Source organism: Acipenser ruthenus, chromosome 21, assembly GCF_902713425.1.
Source record: "Acipenser ruthenus chromosome 21, fAciRut3.2 maternal haplotype, whole genome shotgun sequence".
Taxonomy (NCBI): domain Eukaryota; kingdom Metazoa; phylum Chordata; class Actinopteri; order Acipenseriformes; family Acipenseridae; genus Acipenser; species Acipenser ruthenus.
The window spans coordinates 20,923,983-20,943,095 of record NC_081209.1 but is presented as its reverse complement, the minus strand read 5'-3'; the positions used below and the strand labels follow the sequence as shown (position 1 = coordinate 20,943,095).

At 39.8% G+C, this 19,113-nt stretch overlaps 1 protein-coding gene across 3 annotated transcripts in view; it reads left to right on the top strand.

Moving 5' to 3' along the window:
* Positions 1-407: 407 nt before the first annotated feature.
* ccdc33 (coiled-coil domain containing 33) overlaps positions 408-19,113 on the top strand; it is a 112,669-nt gene continuing 93,963 nt past the window's right edge. For 2 of the 3 annotated variants that reach the window (XR_009308035.1, XM_058994999.1), the window contains exons 1-4: positions 408-494; positions 1,820-2,118; positions 4,007-4,437; positions 5,083-5,274. Coding sequence is in view for 2 of the 3 variants with exons in the window: in XM_058994999.1 (XP_058850982.1) it covers positions 1,848-2,118; positions 4,007-4,437; positions 5,083-5,274 (894 nt within the window). In the remaining variant the exon portion in view is untranslated. Of the gene's footprint in view, positions 495-582; positions 693-1,819; positions 2,119-4,006; positions 4,438-5,082; positions 5,275-19,113 lie in introns of those variants that run through there. The other variant, XM_058994998.1, reaches the window with a different exon arrangement.

Below are 19,113 nucleotides of genomic sequence, written 5' to 3'. Positions count from 1 at the left end.
AGTATAAGGAGAAATGTCTTTTCTTCTAATCCGAAGACTGGCATTACTATACAGAATACACTACAAAAAAGAAAGCCATGAAATATTTTTTTAAAACAACCATTATGGTGGTGTGGGATCCCCAAAAGCACTGGTGTCAGACTTTTACATGGTCCAATTTAATGTTTATGTGCACCTCAATTTGACTGGGTCATGCTTGATCAAATAAATGCAGTGAAGCTCGTTTTTTCTTAATGAGTTTCCTTCCCCTATTGTGTCCTGACTAATGATAGACTCTGCCAGAACACAGCCACTCCATTTGAAATCCCTTTACCTGTAATGTTTACTTTTCTGTCAGAAAGGGATTGGCTTAGCTGATGCTTCCTTAGCTGCAAGCAGCATAACAAACCGAGCTCAGAAACTTTAAAAGACCCGCAGCAAGCAAGATGTTATGGTCATCATTTTATTTATTTTTTTAAACCCAGAACCTTTGGCTACAGTACACAGCTTGCAAGGTAAGATGACCCTGCGTGAGGTTTCATATTTCTATATTGTGAACCCTGGAAGATGTGGGCCCTTGTTTAGCTTGGTAACCAGGTAGCAGCACATACAGGTGGTTCAGGATCATGTTGAAGTGATTCACACTAGTGCTGCCAGTGTCTATATCTATCTATTCCTGTATCTGTAAATGAAAGGGCTTGAAAATCAGATGGGTAAGTCGTATGTTTTTTTTGTTTCAGAACCCTGTTTAAGAGTTTTATCTGTCTGTCTATGTTTGCGTGTCTACCTGTCTGTCTGTAACTACACACTGGTTACAAAGTAAGTAGATCACTTTGTTCTGCTGCTGTTGAAAAGGATCAGAAAAGTTCTATCATCACTATAACTTTAAAACAGCTAAAAGCAGCTTTGTATTTTTGTTCATTGCAAAGTGGCCAACTGCTGACTTAATGTATATTACAGCTCTCTTTCCTAAGGATTATATTTCAACTATGGGATTGCTATCCGGATAAACCCTGCGAGAGTGGAGGGCTGTTATTGAATGACAGCCCTGCATGCAATGGTGTCTTCAATACAGTAGCTGTTTGCTTTGTTGTTTGGTATTTTTTTAAAAGCTGCTGTAAGTATAGTGACACCGTAATTATGATGTAATCCTAGGCGTAGTCTGACTAAATGTGTCTTTCTGTCTGTCTGCATATAAACAATCATTCATCAAAAAAATATTTAACACAGACTTCTGGCAAGCGCTTAGATGGCAGGTTCATCCTATTTAAAATCAACAAATCAATAATTCATACTTCTTATATAGAGAGGCATGGAGATCTTCTTTATGCATTTTTCATTGTAATGTAATTCTGGGCTCGTTGGTGACAGTAAACCATGATGTGGCATCCAATTCTGCATTAAACCATGCTTGCTTTTTTAAAGGATCTGATACCCAATTCTGCATAATTAAGCAGGATTTTATATGTTTTAGTAAATCCTTAAATGTGATCTAATGAACCCCTTATTAACGTTACTACACAGCATTAAAATACAGCAAAATGGGAATGGTGAGGAATCAGGTTTATACATTTCAGGACACAGTGTTCAGATCCAACCACTGTTTATATGATTAAAATAGATCTCAATATTTCATAAACCAATTCAGATGTTGACTTCAAATTGTTTCAGAAACTACTGTACCCTTCACTTGGGCCTAAGACCTATTATGCACATTCTATTCTAAAGCACCTATCACTTATTACCATTTACAGTCAGGCCACCATAAGTAAATGATTTGTTTTTGATAAAACCAGTAGGATGCAGTTGACTTAATTCTATGGGGTTTTTTTTAATACAGAAAACAACCCTGTTTGTCTTCCTTGATCATGCTGAAGACTCGGCTGAAGATCGAGGCGAGGGAACTGGACTTTGAATTCGAGGTGCTCAACGTGCAGTTCAACGAGCTGGGAAAGTATGTGTTGCGGCTGACCGTGGAGAACCCCCTGCTTGAAGACTCCGGGATTGGGGTGCAGCTGCGGGTCAATGACGGGGAAGTCCTCTATACCAGCACGGGAACCACCGACGTCATCCAACAAAGCAGCCTGGACGAGGTGTACACCTGTCTCCGATGCAAGTTTGTCTTCACACTGCCACAAGGTAACACATATTATTATTATTATTTATTTCTTAGCAGACGCCCTTATCCAGGGCGACTTACAATCAGTACCCTGGCCTAAAACCAAATTAAACAGCAAGTAGCGTCATAAGTCGTTTATTTATTGCTTCACCTTTACCTTTCTATTTTATGATGTTAAGTGGTTTTGGGTTCTGTTGATTCAATACTCAGTAACTATGTTTTTTCTCTATATCTGTCTTTACTGGTATGGGAGCTATGAGAACATTCTAACTGCCTAGGGCTGAACAGACTTCCTCATTCACCTTTCAACTTCACTCGCCCCACCACTCTCTCTATATATGTAGAGCAGGTTGGGCCAGCAGAGTTAAAAGGTCACATTATCACATGGTATGAATGAAATGAGGAAGTCTTTGAATTCAGCTGATAAAAATGGGTTTAAACATGTTTTTTTCCATGTAATATACTTGGTATAGAAACAGAATACCCAATGAAAGTTCACAGGATGCTGTTTTTGCCTTACAAAGGCTGTAAACGACCCATTCAACCCATTTGGGGGCTCGTGGGTAATTCTGCTGTACTCATTCGTGGAATACCTACAGTACTCAATGAATATTCATGGTGTTTCATCTATATATACTGTATAGTACATAGACATCCACATTTCCTAAGTGGTAGCTATTTCAACTTGAATTGCAGAATTTTGCATTGAAATTAGGAGAGTGGCAATACTTTTGCGTGCCACTGTGTATAAAACTGTTTCTAAATCGTATATGCTGCCATTGACCTGGCATCTATGTAAATTAGATTTTGGGTTCCTTGTATAAATATTTTAAATAAAACAGTCACTGCAGTCAATAATCAAGCAACAATGCCAGCTACATTGGGTACTAATGATTAAATAGTCCTAGTTATGTTGCCTAGTATGCAGCCACTCCATAAATCTATTGTTAATGCAGGTGTAGCTGCGTGAGCCCCTGTTTACATTTGTACTGGAAAGTGCTGGTTGGCGAGTATAGAGCCGTGATGCCAGCAGAGCCTGTGAGACAGTATTAAGATACGGGCCTATTGTGCTTCCCGTGATGTCTCATTAAGTCTTGCTATTGATTTCAGCTACAGCTCCATTGATACAAGTCGAGTCCTGAGTTTGTTAGGCCCTTTAAAAGGCGGTTCTGCAGATAAGCTTGGAGCTGTGTATTGTTCTATCTCCTCTCAGGACTGACACCCTTATTTAAAGCATCTCCATGGTACACAGGCTCTTTGCCTGCTATAATGAGGTGATAATGCTGTGATATCAGTGAGGTAACATCAGAAATACTATTACAGCAGAACTGGCAGCATTATAATGGAAAAGCGCAATCACATTATACCCATACTGTACAGCTGATGTTTCCCTAGATACCTTTAGAAAAGAGTGCTTTAATATAATTGATTTGAGAACCTGTGAATATTTACAACATGGCCTAACAAAATAATGTTAAAATGTTAAAATGGTAAATGTGTATTTGTTTTTTTCAGTGGTTCTAATGAACTAAATTTACTGTTTGTTCCTCCAGATATTGCAATGCTGCGTTTTTGTCATTCTGCATTCTACTTCAAGAGATTTCTCAATATTGTCATTTAATTTTCTACTGGTCTTGACTGTCACTATTGCAGAACCTGCTTGTGTTTAAATTTCAGATATATTCCAAAAATGAAATACATTTTAAATATATATTTTAAAAACCCTTATGTTTACCTCTTTACTGCTTTGTTGTAGTTTTGGAGGATATATTAAAAAACAAAAAGAACAGCATAATGTGCATGGCCTTCATGCAATGATGCATAATAATTCCTGCCAACATTATTCACATTATGGAAATCAGCAAACACAGACTGGTATAATTGTATTCCTAATTGTCTGCATTTCAGGATTCTGCAAAAATGACAAAAACCACGACGTGCGCCTGAAAATCGAGGCCTTGCGTGTTACGGACTCCCAGGTGAAGAATGGCACCAAAGTCGGCGAGGCTTTCTTTGCCATCTACCCACGAACCAACACTCCCCGAATCAACCTGTACGCCCGCAAAGAAGAAGAGCTGTACCACTACAGCAACATCATGGCTCTGCTCCGCGTCCAAAACGACTACCTGGCCATGCACTGCGGGCGCCTGGCCTACACCGTCTCCTTCCACGAGGCCCGGCCTCACCCTGACGGCACCAACACTACCTCCCGCATGCCTTCCATCCAGGAGGAGGGCAAGGGGGTTAGGCAAACTCCGCGAGCCCCCTCTCCTGCTCCCTCCACACTCAGTGTGCCCCCTTTAATCCCTGAGCCCCCTCCATCAGAGCCCACAGCTCAGGTACTACAGGAGGGTAGATTGTGAGCCAGTGTTGAATCCATGTTAATCCAGACAGGGCATTAGGTGTAACCACTGAGCTACTATCACATTCTTATTTAGTCTGGAACAAATTGACAATCTAAAGTGAGACGCGAGGCTTGCCCAAGCCAATGGGATATATATGATTAAATAGAGTGAGCCAGCAACAATTTCCCAACCTTTTGTAAAACTGCATTGTTTCAGATAGGTATTTCAGACCAGGATTAGTGTTGACTCAGGTATTTATTCTTCATCTATCTTTTACATCAGTGACCAGTGTGATAAGTCTGTGTTTAACACAAGCTAATAAAGAAACAACGAACAAACAAACGAAAAAAAAAACTGGCATGTTTTCAGCAAATATATTTGTTTACTTGTTTTGTTCACTAGGACTACAATAAGAACATCGTGGTTTTGTGCTGGTGCTGAAAACTAAACTTGTTTTGTTGGCAAACTTAACATAGGGATTTGTAACAAAAAATCACCAATACACACCTCACAATTAAGTCTGCACAAAAAAACACTACACATTCAAGGGTCAAACTCTTGGATGAATCATGTTGTGTGGATAGGTAATGTACCTTACTGTAAAATGAAGAGCATTTTTCAATTTTTCCTCCCTGAAAGCCGGAGCCTGAGTCAGAGAGGAGGGCCTCCCATGAGTCGATGCTGGAGAGCCCCAGCGAGAGCCTGCCGCCCACTCCCGATGGAGGCCTCACATCATCACGGCCCCACAGACGACCCACCGAGGCCAGCCTGCACTTCCCCTCACCCCAGAACACGCCTGGGCAGAGCCCCGAACCTCTGCCAGCCACACACGTGAGTGAAGCAGCCTGGTGGGATCACAGGACAGGTTTAGACAGCACGTGGTTCATGGAGGGTGCCCATAAGTTATTCAATCTAAGTAATAACTGGGAGCAACCAGACAAAAGAGCCACACTTGTTTTCCCAGGCACCTAAAGAGTTTGCAATCCTGCCTCTTTTTTACAGTTATAGCCAATGGTCTGTAAATGCTGCGTGAACATTTTTTACACATGTCTTTGTTTTTTCACTTATTCCACTTCTCAGAGAAAAAAAAGGACCTGCTTGTATGCATCTATTTGGCTGTTACACCAGTTTTCTTGACTAGAAGTATTCCTTCCTATTGAAAATGCTTTGTTTTTCTTTTCAATTTAAATGCCTTTTGTGGTGAGCCTTTACATTTCCGCTACAGTCACACTTCCAGACAACAGTTTTTAGTATGTATTTGAACTGCAAACCACCACAAGCTTATTGTACAAGGAACCTGTCATTGTGAATAATAACAGTTACACAGATGCTCTATACTCGACTTCCAGGTGCAACAGTCTTTTCTTGTCTGAAAGGTAATCTGCAGAGACAATGCGGTGCTTATGTTTTTCTATCTCACAGCAGTCTTCAGAGTTGTTGTACTCCGGAAGAGGTTCTACTGCAAAACCAAACTTTTTGGTTAATCTGTATGATAACTAGCAGCAAGCAAACTGAAGTTTTCAATAAAAACTTTTGTTCTCTAGATCAGGATGCAATAACAGGGTTACAGTAGTAATAGTATGCAGCAGACAGCACAGTAATAATCACTATGCTTTCATTAAGCAGGCATTTTTATTTTCATGATTCAGCTATGATCAGCCTTGTGGCTAATCGTATTTGAATCCCACAGATCATCCTTGTGGTTATGCTGTGTCCATATGACCAGTCTGTGTCTGTGTCTCTCATTTTGCGTTGATCTTGAGAAGTCTCTGTTGTTGTCTTTGTGTTTCAATGAAAGACTTTTGAGAATTCACTTTTGAAGTCACACCCACATGTGGCAAACAATAACTGTTGTGTTCAAAATCATTTTCAAAAGCAGGACTATTGAGTCAACAGCAGTCAGCATTATTGTGAAGGAAACCAACATGCCAGGATGATTGCTTGAAGGGTTCTGTGTTAGGATATCCCAGTTGATTCACGGTGAATGGTAGTAAGTGAACGCGCTGACCAAGAAATTCTCAGCCATGACTTCAAACACTCAATCACTCAAGTGTGCGTCTTTCGTGCTCTATAATAAATGATTGCATGTTAACAAGATCAATTGTTTGGGAAGTTTGAGTGAGTTGAAAGCACATATACGAATGCTCAAACAATCTCTGCCCCAGGGTTTCGTTTCAGAGTTCGTTCCATCTCAGGTGGTGGTCTCAGATCAATTCAGAGCTTGGTTAGTTGGCTTCAGTGCAATGTGGAAAGCATAGTCAGATTAGAAAAATGTGGCCTCAAAGTGAACTGAGTGCACGTCCATGTGAACAGAGTTGTTTTGCACTGAAATGTGATGTGAACTGTGCTCTGCTCTTTTACATACTGGAATACCCTCGGTGACCTCAACATGAGGTTAAGTGGTGCAATGCAGGAGACTGCCACTGTTCAGCTGTTTTATTTTACAGCCTAAACTGCAATCAATGAGGCTTGTGACACTCAATTAGAAAATAATTGGATTTGTGTGTGTTCTTGGAGAAAGACTTCACTGTAAGGCAGAACAGCTGATTAGGTAGGCAGCAGTAAAATTGTTATAAATTGGGCCTTGCTGAAGTTCACTTCATGCGATGATGGACCATAAAAGTCAGTTGATCTGGGTCATCCATACATTATTCATTAAAGTATAGGATCCATGACAGTTGTCCATAAGTGGTTGCATACCAACAGTATAGCCTGGTCAATTCGTCTGGAAAGCTAATACGCATTGCCCCACTGTATTACTGATACCCCAACCTGAATACAGCAATCTCGATGGGCAGTGGTTCCCAACCCTGGTCCTAGGGACCCCATGTGTCTTCTGGTTTTCATTCCAACTGAGCTCTCAAATACTGACCCCTTAATTGAACTAATTATTTGCTTAATTAGACCTTTTTAATTGTTCTCAACTCCTACAAAGTTGCAGATTTCAAGTTACTTATAAAATGTTATAGCTAACTTGAAATCTGCAACAGTTTAAGAGCTGAAAACAAGTAAAAGGTCTAATTAAATTATTAGTTCAATTAAGGGTTTAATTAAGTAATTGAGAGCTCAGCTGGAATGAAAACCAAAAGACATATTGGGTCCCCAGAACCAGGGTTGGGAAGCCCTGCTCTAGGGGTTCATTAATGAGCTGATGCATAGGGATGATGGTGGTGGAGCTCTGATTACTGATTTGCTGATTACAGCAAACATGAGCGGAATGTGTCACAACTGATCCGGCAATGCATGGGTCTGTGTGCTGGGAATGCAGGATGTCAGCAATGTGTACTAAACCAATGTGTGTGACTACTCCACAAAATGATTTGTTCTAGACTAGAAAACTCAGTTCAGTTAGAGGAAAAGATTTGTATCTTAATTATAGACAATTAGTTGAGGCCAGTTGGCCTATGGAAGCTTCCCCCTTGCAAGTGTAACAGTACTTCTAGCCTCAGGGCAGTATATAATTGACTCCCTAGTGTTTCAGCTGCATCTTCACCAGCTATTCCGTGTAATTCAAAAGACTGGAGCGGAAGGAACCATTTGGCTGTTTGATTGCAATGTGCCAATGGTTCTCAAGTTGGATTTTAGGGGTTTTATTCCATTATTTATACCATAGCTCAGATCTGGAGTCTACACTGAGTCAGAGGGGCTGGTCATATGAGAAACGCATGAGAGGGAAGCTAGTGGTTTACCTATCGGGAGTGGACAGTAACATACAGGCTAAGATATAAAGTGTTGCTTAACGACTATGGCACACATTGATATCCTCCCCACGAGAGTAGTTGCCCACCAGTGGCTTTGCCAAGAGTGGGCTTTCTGGCCACTCTGACCTTGAGTGGGGTGAAAAAAAACCTTACACAACAGCCTATACTATTTATTATTTATAATATATAGCTAAAAAGAATAATCTTAATGTAATGTAATTTCCATCTGTGTATATATTGTGTATTATACATTATTTCCATATCAATATTATATTGTTTTGTATGTATTTTGTATATTTAACGCATCATTTTATGCTCACATTTGTGGACCCAGAGCCCGAAGGGTATATGGACAGTTGGACAAACAGAATGGTTTATGCTTGAAAGATTTACAGCAAAGATAATCAAATCTTGAAATCTTGAGCCCATAATTATGTCATGATGTGTAATCATGATTGGATTCTCAAAACGAAGGTCTGGACTAGAATACAACTAATTAAAAAAAAAAAAAAAAAAAAAAAATCAATTGTAATGAACACAAATCGATTTCTATTGTGGTGCTGCGTAGTTAGAAAAAAGGATGGGAGAGCAAGCTATTCATCCAAGTCAGCTTTATCTTTATCGCCTGCATTGACCGAGCTGCAGGGACCAGGTTAGGATCAGATCATTGAAATGGCATGAATACCCTGACAGGCACAAATCTTTGTAACGTTTATTAAACCAGAAGCAATCAACAGGGCTTCAAACAAGCTACTGGACACACCTCCATCGGCAAGATTAATGCTGAGGAATATTGAGAAGCATTGAGGATAATAGAGGATAGATCGGCAGTGAAATGAAATCAGTTTCCTAGAATCACACAGTAATACTGTTATTAAGCATTGTATTTAAGTTATTATTGTAGATGTTTACATTTTTACACTAGTCGGTATTTTTAAGCAAGCAAACACACATGTTGTATCTTTATATGTGATGCTGGGATACATATATTTGAAGAGTGGTGTCTCGTGCATTCTTTGTATAAGTCAATTTCTACAGAAGAACAGCATCCTGTGCGTAAAGCAAACATTTGAAATGCCAATTAACCAATAGAAATGTGTTCTAATCTAAAGCGTTGCCTTAGAAATATGCCCATGCATTTTGAAGTATCAAAAACAAGCAAAGAAACAAAAGATCTTTACCTAAAAAAAGGGATAATATGCTAATAAGAGGTAGTAAATAAATCTAAAATCTTAGCTAGCACTTTAAGGTGATCTAGGAATTCTAAGTAAAATATAATATGTTTACTTGCATACTGGGATCAAACCTATATTAAATGATGATCCTATACTAACCATTAGCTTAGACTAATTATTATTTCTCAGTCCACCTATTATCCACAGACCCCCCCCCCCCCCGCCCCCCTTAGCATTCTAACACACTGGTGCGAGCCAGTGCTGTTTGCTCACTCCTCCAACGAGATTCACAGAGAGACAGAGTAATGGAAAATGGCAGCCACTGTAATCTCTCCCTCCACTGTCTGTCTGCAGCAAGTGTTAACAAAGCTGCTCTCTGGCATGTTTATGTATCACTGGGGAGGGGCGCTGATTAATTCAGAGGCAGCAGCGGCTGCCCGAAGGGTCCAGGGCTGTCGGATAGGGCCAGAGGCGATTATTAACGAGGAAGAGTGTTGATGTGAGCGCTCCTCAGCGAAGACAGATTAAGCCAGGGTTTTTACAGTGGCTGCGAATGATTAGTCCTTAATTGCAGTTCGTTTTGCAGAGCAGCATTATGGTGCGGCTGTGAGGCTCATTAGTTGTGGCTTGTAGAACAGGACACAGACACATGTGGCACAGCCCAGATATTCCAGGGGGTTATCTTCTTGTAGTGCCAAGCGTGTCCTGGCACTGAAGGAAGCAGGAAAGCACTGTGATGAGGCGTCTCTGTCTGCTTTGCGGAGTGCTGTGCTGCGCTGAAGAACGGAGTGGGGTGTAGTCTTGCAACTGTCAAGTCACAGGGCACTGTAAAACACACAGCAGATCAAGCCACCATTCCGGTACCCCTGACTACAGTTGAGTACAGGTGTAGTGATTCACTGTGTAGTGATCAATCATGATGCTTCTATTAAATGATGTATCTAATGGTAACAGGGGAGTTTATTGTGTGTATTGTGATTCATGACCAAAAACACTGCTAATTCTTGCCCACCAAATGGTTAGTTGTTACCTCATCTTGATCAGAACCTGTATTGTAATATGCATTACATTATCGATTTCAATTCCCTGCGCTTTCTTCAAGAGCCTAGAAGTACGTTTTCTAGGCTCATTGAGCTGACTGTATTTCCAATGTCAACATCCTGTTGTGGCATTCTGTCCTTGACATCTATGCTTTTGTGTTTTATTTATTAAGTAGTCATTTAGCTACTTACAGAGACTAGGGGTGAACTATGCATCAACAACTGCTGCTGCAGAGTCACTTGCAACAGGACCTCGGTTTTACGTCTCATCCAAAGGAGTATTCAGTGTTGTGAGTAATAGGTAATGATACAACCGTGACATTACTGTTTCCACACCAATACTCTAATAAATGAGTACACTAATTAAACTGGAGAATAGACATCAGCTTTGCAGCAGTGTTTTCCCCCTGGAGAGTCCGTGTTGACTAATTTGGTTCAACAGACCAGCAGGGGAATTCTTTTACAAGTCAGTGATGAATGGGGGCCTGCCAAAGCCCTCAGTATTGTGACAGGTTCAGGCCTGTGTGTGCGCCCCTCAATAATGAGCCCTGAGTGGGGTGTAAACACAGTCCCCACCGCAGCGCTAGTGGCCCTGCCTGTCAGAGCTGCAGTTCAACCCGGGGGTAGGAGGGTCTCATCAGAATGGAGGCTCACTTATTCTGCAAAGGGAGCGATGTGGGTCAAGCATCTGTGCTTTGCTGAGGTCTCCTGAGCACCCAGCTTTTCAGTAATACACCTGTAGAAAAAAATATAGTTTTAAAAGTTTTATACACTTGGCCTGGAATTATGATATTGAAGTTTGGTTTAGATATAGTTTGGATTATATACAGTGGTGTGCAAATGTATTAGAGCACCTCATTGCTTCTGTGGTCTTGATTTGTTGTGCATAGGAAATCAAACCACTGGAACTGAAAACCGTGGAACATTGTCAACATATGCAAATTAGAGGTTGGGGAAAATAACTTTGTTAAATACATGTTGTAATGAATGGGGTTATTTACGCACAATCAGAGAATTGTGTGTTCATTCAAGGATCCTTATTTTGTAGATTAGATGGTGCACCTGTCTGGTGACAATTCTAATCAGCTTCAAGATAATACAGTATATCCCCTATGATTGAATAATCTGGTAATAAAGATAACCTTTAGCAATCATTAAAACGCAGGTTTTATTGTAGTGTAGTAAAACTTCAAGGCAAGTAGACAAACACTGGTTTTGCAATGTCTTCTTTTTCAATTATATATTTCCATATATAATATAAATGATGCTTGTGTGGGAATTTATCTATGCATTTATGTTCAGTAAATTGTAGAATATACAATACAAGGTGCTAGTGGTACATTTATTTGTGTACCTTAAAGAGGAACCTGGTGTTATATGTCAGATATAGATTGGGGACCTGCCACATGGGCAACTGTCCAGCATAGTTGATCAATGAATGAAACTGTGGTAGAATTGCTCAATGAGAGCCAAGAAAGACTTGTTGAGGTGGTGAGTTGTGGTGACTTGGGGTGTAACGATTCATCGTGTACTGATGAATGATGATACAGTCTTTACATGATGCATTGTATCATACGAGAGCTATGTATTGTGATACAGGATCAAAAGCACTGCATAGCTTAGTGTAGATCACCAAGTGGTTCTTGATTTTTGGTTGTTATGAATACATACAAACTCTCCCTTACTAATTTTTAACAAAGCAATCTATCATTAAAAGATCATTTGATCTTATAATGCATAATACTAGTCGCTAATTGGGACCGTCACATGTATCGTGATAGATATCCTATAGAAACCTGCATATCGTGATACATATTGTGACATTAGTGTATAATTACACTATATCCAGTTTATAAAGATTTCCCATAAGTGATGTCATCAAGGCAAAGGGAAAGGCCTCAGTACTTAGGATTCATTATATTATTAATGCAATGCGGTAACCACATACATAACCACAGACATAATACGTTCATTTAAACCTAATTGAATTATGATTTAAGATAATATTAAGACATTTATTTAATCTTTTACTATGTATTTTCCTTACTCTAGAAGCCAACATGCAAAGTTGCTTGGCAGCGATACATGACACTCAAATAGACTAATATGTACAGATGGGTACAAAAAATAAACAGATTGCTAAAAAGCAGAGAATAGAAACAATACTAACAGCCAATTAAAACGAGGCCTGAGCACATTTTAAGAGATGGATTTTCTTCAGCAGAAATACCCATAGGCTTCCAGACAGCATTTAAATTGTTGCCTCAGTTTTTAATTACGTATGAAATGTACACCCAGCAAGGCTCACTAATATAATTGGTATTAAAATGAAGGATTAGTAAGTACATCCCTGAAGGATACCACGTTAAACATTTATAAGTAGGTCCAAGGGATTCAGATGCTTCTTTTCATATTAAAAAAATTGCCTTAGAAGCAAATGTGGGCTTTTTAATTAAGGGCTTTGGTTATTATAGAGACTTACTTGCCAAAACAACACGCTGCTAGTTAGTAATCTATTTATTTGCTAGCTTGTAGTAACACCTTCAAATACATTACATGTACAACATCTTAATAATAAATATGTCACAATAGTAAAACAAAAACTACAGTGGTACCCTAAATATGATCTGAATACAGATTGAAATAAATCTGCCCAGAATGGATTGCACTGATAACTGTCAAGACAAGAGCACAGCTGTGTTGCATTTATTTAACAGTCCTTACCGGGATACACTGCATGTGTCACAGTATTGCATTTCTGTTTACATGGCCTACTTTTTACTGTTCTATATTTCTATAAAATGTACTGTTCTTTGTGATTCTATGTCACCTGTGGTACGTTTACAGGCCCGTTGCCACGGTGACCTTTAGCAGGTGGGCTGATCTGGATGTTTTACTGGTCAGTTTCCCACAAGAAGAGGAGGAAGGAACCATTATATTTAAATTTGTCACTGTAATTGCTGGTTAAGTTTTTATTGGCAACCTGCCTGCTGTGTTTTACATCTATTAGTATGATTAAGCTGGTGTTTTTGCACACTTGGTGGTTAAGGTAAACAATAACTCAGGTTCTTGGTTCTGAAGTTAGATATTAGAAAACAAACCCTGAAAGTGTGGCTTTGTCTGCCAAGTGAGGCTGCTGGTTACAGTAACCAGCAGCCAATTTGAAACAATACTGAACGGTTCTACAGTACTGCCAAAAATACAATCAAAAAGGTCACGTCTGTATCATGTTAAATCTGTAAATGATAGATATGCTGTATGAGCATAGAAACAAAGATGGCCTCTTTCAAAGCTTGCTTACTTGCATTGAGTAAATCTCCATTAAAAAGGCAGCTTATTTTGTGTCGTCTCATGCACAGTAGACAACCAACTGACAAATATTTTACATGCATGGAAAATGACACAGACTTTGTATTGTGTTCTTTTTAAATTAAAACATGCTTTATTATAAGATATGTGCAGCTGACCCTGTCTCTTAATTGATGCATGATGAGACTTCTCATGAGAAGACACTCTTATAACAGAGACGAACGCTACATATTAACATATATATTTAGAGTTATATTGCAGTTTTTTTATAACTTCAGCTGGTTTTCTTGTCCTCTGTGCTGCTAATGACACTTGTAAATAGCAATGTGAATTCCCTCCACTCTGTATTGTACTTCAGCAGCATGTTCCCAGGCAGTGCTGTCAGGTAAGGGAGAGAGAACTGTGCTATTGAACATGCAGCTGAGGTTCTCAAGCAGGGCATCCTGGGATTGAGAGATTTCCTTGGATACGGGCAGCTGCCACAGACCTGCAATTAGCTAGAAGAATTGTGCCGTCTTTGTTTGTTTTTTTTTGTAATCACTAATGAAGAGATTTATCTTTATAAAAAAAAGAGAGAGACCACTCAAGTGTTGCCAGGATGGTACATTGGGGTACAAAGAATGTACAATGCCTGTTATTATTAAATTCGCTAGAATGACTGTTTGTGTCGGTAGCCGTGGAAACAGAACAGTACCTGGTTCTTCATATCTCTAAGGCAAGTCATTATAAGAAGAGCAATTGTTCGGTTAAAAAACAAAATTGTTAAAAAAATGACACAATAAACAGTGTCCTGCTGTAAGAAGCAAACATATAAGGCAGAGGCAGTTTGTGTGTGTGTGTTTGTTTCTCTTCAGTGTGGATGAGTATTAGCGAGGTTTATGAATATTACCATTAAAGAGTTTTAAAGTATGTGCTGCTAACAAAATAATTCACTCTTACCTAATAATTATTGTCACCATTTTGTAGGAAAAACACATGGATTGTTTTTGGCTGTATGATGCACCCTGGCCTAGGCTATTAATACAATTAATACAATTATCTATTATTTACATTATTTATTATTCTGGGGGGACCACTTCCAACTCCAATGTAAAATTAAGTAAATGGAGAAACCTCCTCCCGAAAGAGATTTTTGGTATTTTTTTCCATTTGATTTGAACAGTGCATATAACAGTGGATTAGTTAATCCCCCTGGAAAAATCACTTAGAGCCAAAAAAACAAACTAAATAAAATACCGCCATTCATTTTAAGCCGCTGGTTGGAGAATTAATCTCCGGCGCTGTGTGGAAGGTAGTGCCAGACTGTATTAGACGAGGCAATAAAATAAAAGAGAAGTATGTAATTTGAAAGGTCTTTAAAATTCTGTTAACACAATCGCTTCTTGCAGGCTGCAGTGGCTGGGGTACCAAGTGATGGGAGAGTGATTGATTTTGCTGAATATTGCAGGCAGAGTTACCATCATCAGGGATAGGCTTAATCAGATTTCTCGGCATTGCTTTTTTATTGGAGAAATATAACATTTCGGTGAGAGACTTATTGCTTTGTAAATCAGCAAGCCCCAGCTTTTGGGCTGTTGTGCGTCCCTGGGGTTTTGTGTCTGATTCACCTATAAGCAATAAGGCTGCATGTTCCAACATTAATAACTAATAAATAGATTAGCTTAACATCCATTGCAATCTGTGCCATAGTGTTGCTGTTGCATTGGTTGCAGAATACCTACATGATTGTATTAGAACAATTGAGAAGAGGAATTTCAGTGTGGTTTTCGTTCTGGGCATGGCACAGAGAATGCTTTTTCATTTTGAGAAAGTACACTTAAGTGAGCATTTACTCTTGAGTGTTGTTTCTGAATGTAACTCATAATCTTAGATTTCTTGATTATTTTCCAGCAATGGCAGAGATGACAGTCTTGGTGCTGTGTACAAGCAAGCTGAAAGCAAGGTATACAGTATATTGCTACATGTATAGAGACAAATGACTAAAACTTAGTTTTGGAGCAAGAGTTTCTACTGAAGTTCTTTTTCAATGTCTTTAACTGAAGACAATGAAAATCCTTAATCCATGATGTGTTTTGGAAAATGTCATTAATAAACACATTGTCTGCTATGCAATTGGTTTAGACAAATAACACAACAATCAACAGACAGAATTCAATTGAAATAAAAGTATAGTTTATTTTTCTAGCTCTGTGTCCTGGTATTCTTAAAAGGAACAGTCAGAGAGTTTGTGATGTTGCTGTTGCCATGGCGCCAGACTGTGTGAGACCCTTTTAACCACACCAGAAGGATTTTATTGATGGGCTTTCAGAGAATGCGAGCTGGTCTAGAGGAGAATATCTCATAAAGAAAGGATGGACAGGAAAGGGCCAGCTCTCCTGTGGAAGATATTTGGAAACCCCAGGGTGATTTGGGGGAAGGGCCTTCAAACAACTACTTTAAAAAATGTATGATTATTAGACAGGGGCAGCAGTGTGGGGTAGTGGTTAGGGCTCTGGACTCTTGACCGGAGGGTCGTAGGTTCAATCCCAGGTGGGGGACACTGCTGCTGTACCCTTGAGCAAGGTACTTTACCTAGATTGCTCCAGTAAAAACCCAACTGTATAAATGGGTAACTGTATGTAAAAATAATGTGATATCTTGTAACAATTGTAAGTCGCCCTGGATAAGGGTGTCTGCTAAGAAATAAATAATAATTATTATTTAAACACTTTCACTGTTTCTGTATGGAGTTATTTTTTAGAATTCAGTCCAGCAAAATGCACCTTTTGAATGGAAATTAAGGCTACAAGTCAGCGTGGCCTAGTGGTTTGAACTGAAGCAGTGTGACCTAGTGTTTGGAGTTGAGGCAGTTTATAAAAATGCTTGGAGTTGAGGCAGTGTGGCCTAGCTTTTATAGCTGAGGGACTTTGAGGCAGTAAGGCCTATTGGTTAAAGCTAAAGGATTGGGAGGCATTGTGGCCAAAAGGCTAGAGCTAAGTGACTGTGGCTTAGAGTGGTCAAACTAGAGGGCAGGAGTGGGGTTTGGCATAATAGTTAGAGCTGAAGACTTGGGTGAGGTTTGACTAAAAGGGTTGAGGGTTAGACTGGGAGTCAGTGGGGCAACTTGTTGGTTTATAACTTGTGCTGCTCTCCAGCAGGAAGACGTCTACTGGAAATAGTTGGACGGTTAAATGCATGTGTTTCAATGACAGGCAATGCTTTCATCAGGGCAGCTTGCTTACAGTTGGCGAGATAGATGGAGTTGCCTCGTCTGGGAGGCGGTACAGACCCTTCTCAAATAAGTCTGTGTGATTGGGTTCTGGAGGCATCTGAATCCATCATTGCTGTGCGGAGATGGGGGGCCTGTTTGAGTGTTTTGAATGCATGAGAAGGGTCAGCATGAGGTCAGGAGAGAAGCAGTACAAATGACTGTTCAGACCCCTCTCTTTCATATCCTGCCTTCCAGAGACTGTTGATTGCAGCTCCTGCTGGGATTGCTAGTTACTTCTCCACTGTTAGCACCGTGGAAAGATAAATTACTGCAGTTAGGATTTCCATAATGAAAAGAGCAACTTTTTCACACAGTCCTTTTAAAAAGTTTGTTAGATGAGATTAAATTACCATTGGCAACAAAAAAGATTAATATATATGAAATTGATAAATTAAGCCATTATTGTAACTGGCTATTGTTTTGAGTTGGCTTAAACACTATAGAACTACATCTATGAAGGTATTAACTGATTGATACATGTGTCACTATAAACAAAAGCACACAGATTTTAAAGATGGCAGCTGCCAAAAAAAACCAAAAAAAAAACCAAACATAGGCCATCTCAGCTTCAGCTTCAGACATTACTGCATTATTGCCAAAGGAATAGCCTAATTTGCAAACACTTTCCTTACAGCTGTCACCTGAAACAGGATTTGATAAGCTTGTAGAGTCTATAGACAGTGGAGTTATCTCCTTATAGAGACTTCTTAAATGTCTTTAAAGCAAGGGGCTCCTTAGTGGCGTATCCGGCAAAGGCACTCCACGTGGAGTGCAGGATGCACTCTATAGCCTGGAGGTCGCCGGTTCGAATCCAGGTTATTCCACTGCCGACCGTGGACGGGAGTTCCCAGGGGGAAGCACACATTTGGCCGAGCGCCGTCTGGGTGGGGTGGGCTTAAGTCGGCCAGGGTGTAGATTTGTAGATTGGCCAGGTGCCTGCAGGCCTGCTTGTAAGCTTGTAAGAGTCTTTGTCTCTCCCGAGTCAGCACTGGGGTTGCAGCGGTGAAAAAAAAATGGGCTTCCCAAATTGGAGAGAAAAAATAATTGGTGATTCCAAATTTTAAAAAAAAAATGTCTTTAAAGGTGATTGAGTCGCTTATCAGCCAGACTAGTTGGTTTGAGAAAATCTAGCAAGGCAGGCAGTCCTGAATGGAGGTGATGTACAGTGCCACAGATTTGTGCTGTGCCGTTGCCCAAATGTATCTGCGAGCAAGTGCTGTCAGCTTCTAGCAATATAACACAATGTAATTGTGCCCTGTCAGTCAGTATCACGCTGGGAAAAACCAGGCAACAAATTCTTCCAGTCTGTTAGTCATATAGCCCACTGGCTTAAGGAGCTCTAATATATATTAGATTGACTCGCACCAGAATATACAGAGAATTAAGGTACAACGGAATAAGATACAGTATAGTGGTTATTCTTGGACAGGGGTTGTTATAGGGCTCTGTACCTGTAATTTGTTTCTTTCCTTCTTACACACTTATGTGCAAGTAGCCAAATATGTACAAATACACACTCATGCATACAAGCACATGCATTGCTTAGTCAGATGCACACATGCGTTCACCCATCGCTAGCTGAGTATTGGAGGCGATGGATGGAGCCACAACCAGAGCCACAAGAATCTGAGCAACAGCCGTACAGAATACAGTAGGGGTGTCAAAGAGAACAAGGGACCTAGGCCACTCAACCAACCTGTTCAAATAAACAGTCTTGCTGCCAGGGAGATTTGTTTAATGTTCTGACTTTTTTTATACAGTGAGTTACCAGGTTCTTTCTGGTATTGCCCAAAAGTACTTTTCTGGAGTTTTGATGATATTGAGGCATCCTGAAAACTGATAACAGCACCAACATGAATCTCAACACCTGCTCCACCTCTTTGCCAACAAAATCGTCATCTGCACCATGACTGGGGGAAAGTGAACACGAGGAATTAGTGGTCTCTGGTGTTTTTTCAGTGTTTAATGGATATTACTTTTTTTTTTTTGGTTTTGGGAGTGTTTTATCAGTGTTGATAGGTTAAAAATGTCAATCAAAAACCCTAAATATGTACATAATTTATTATGGTTTAATATCGATCACACTGTGTTATTTCCATTAAGAACATGATGACCACTCGCAGAATCACAATTGTTCATTATTAAAAAATATCAATAACAATCATTATAAAAGTACTCAATACTCAATAGGAGGC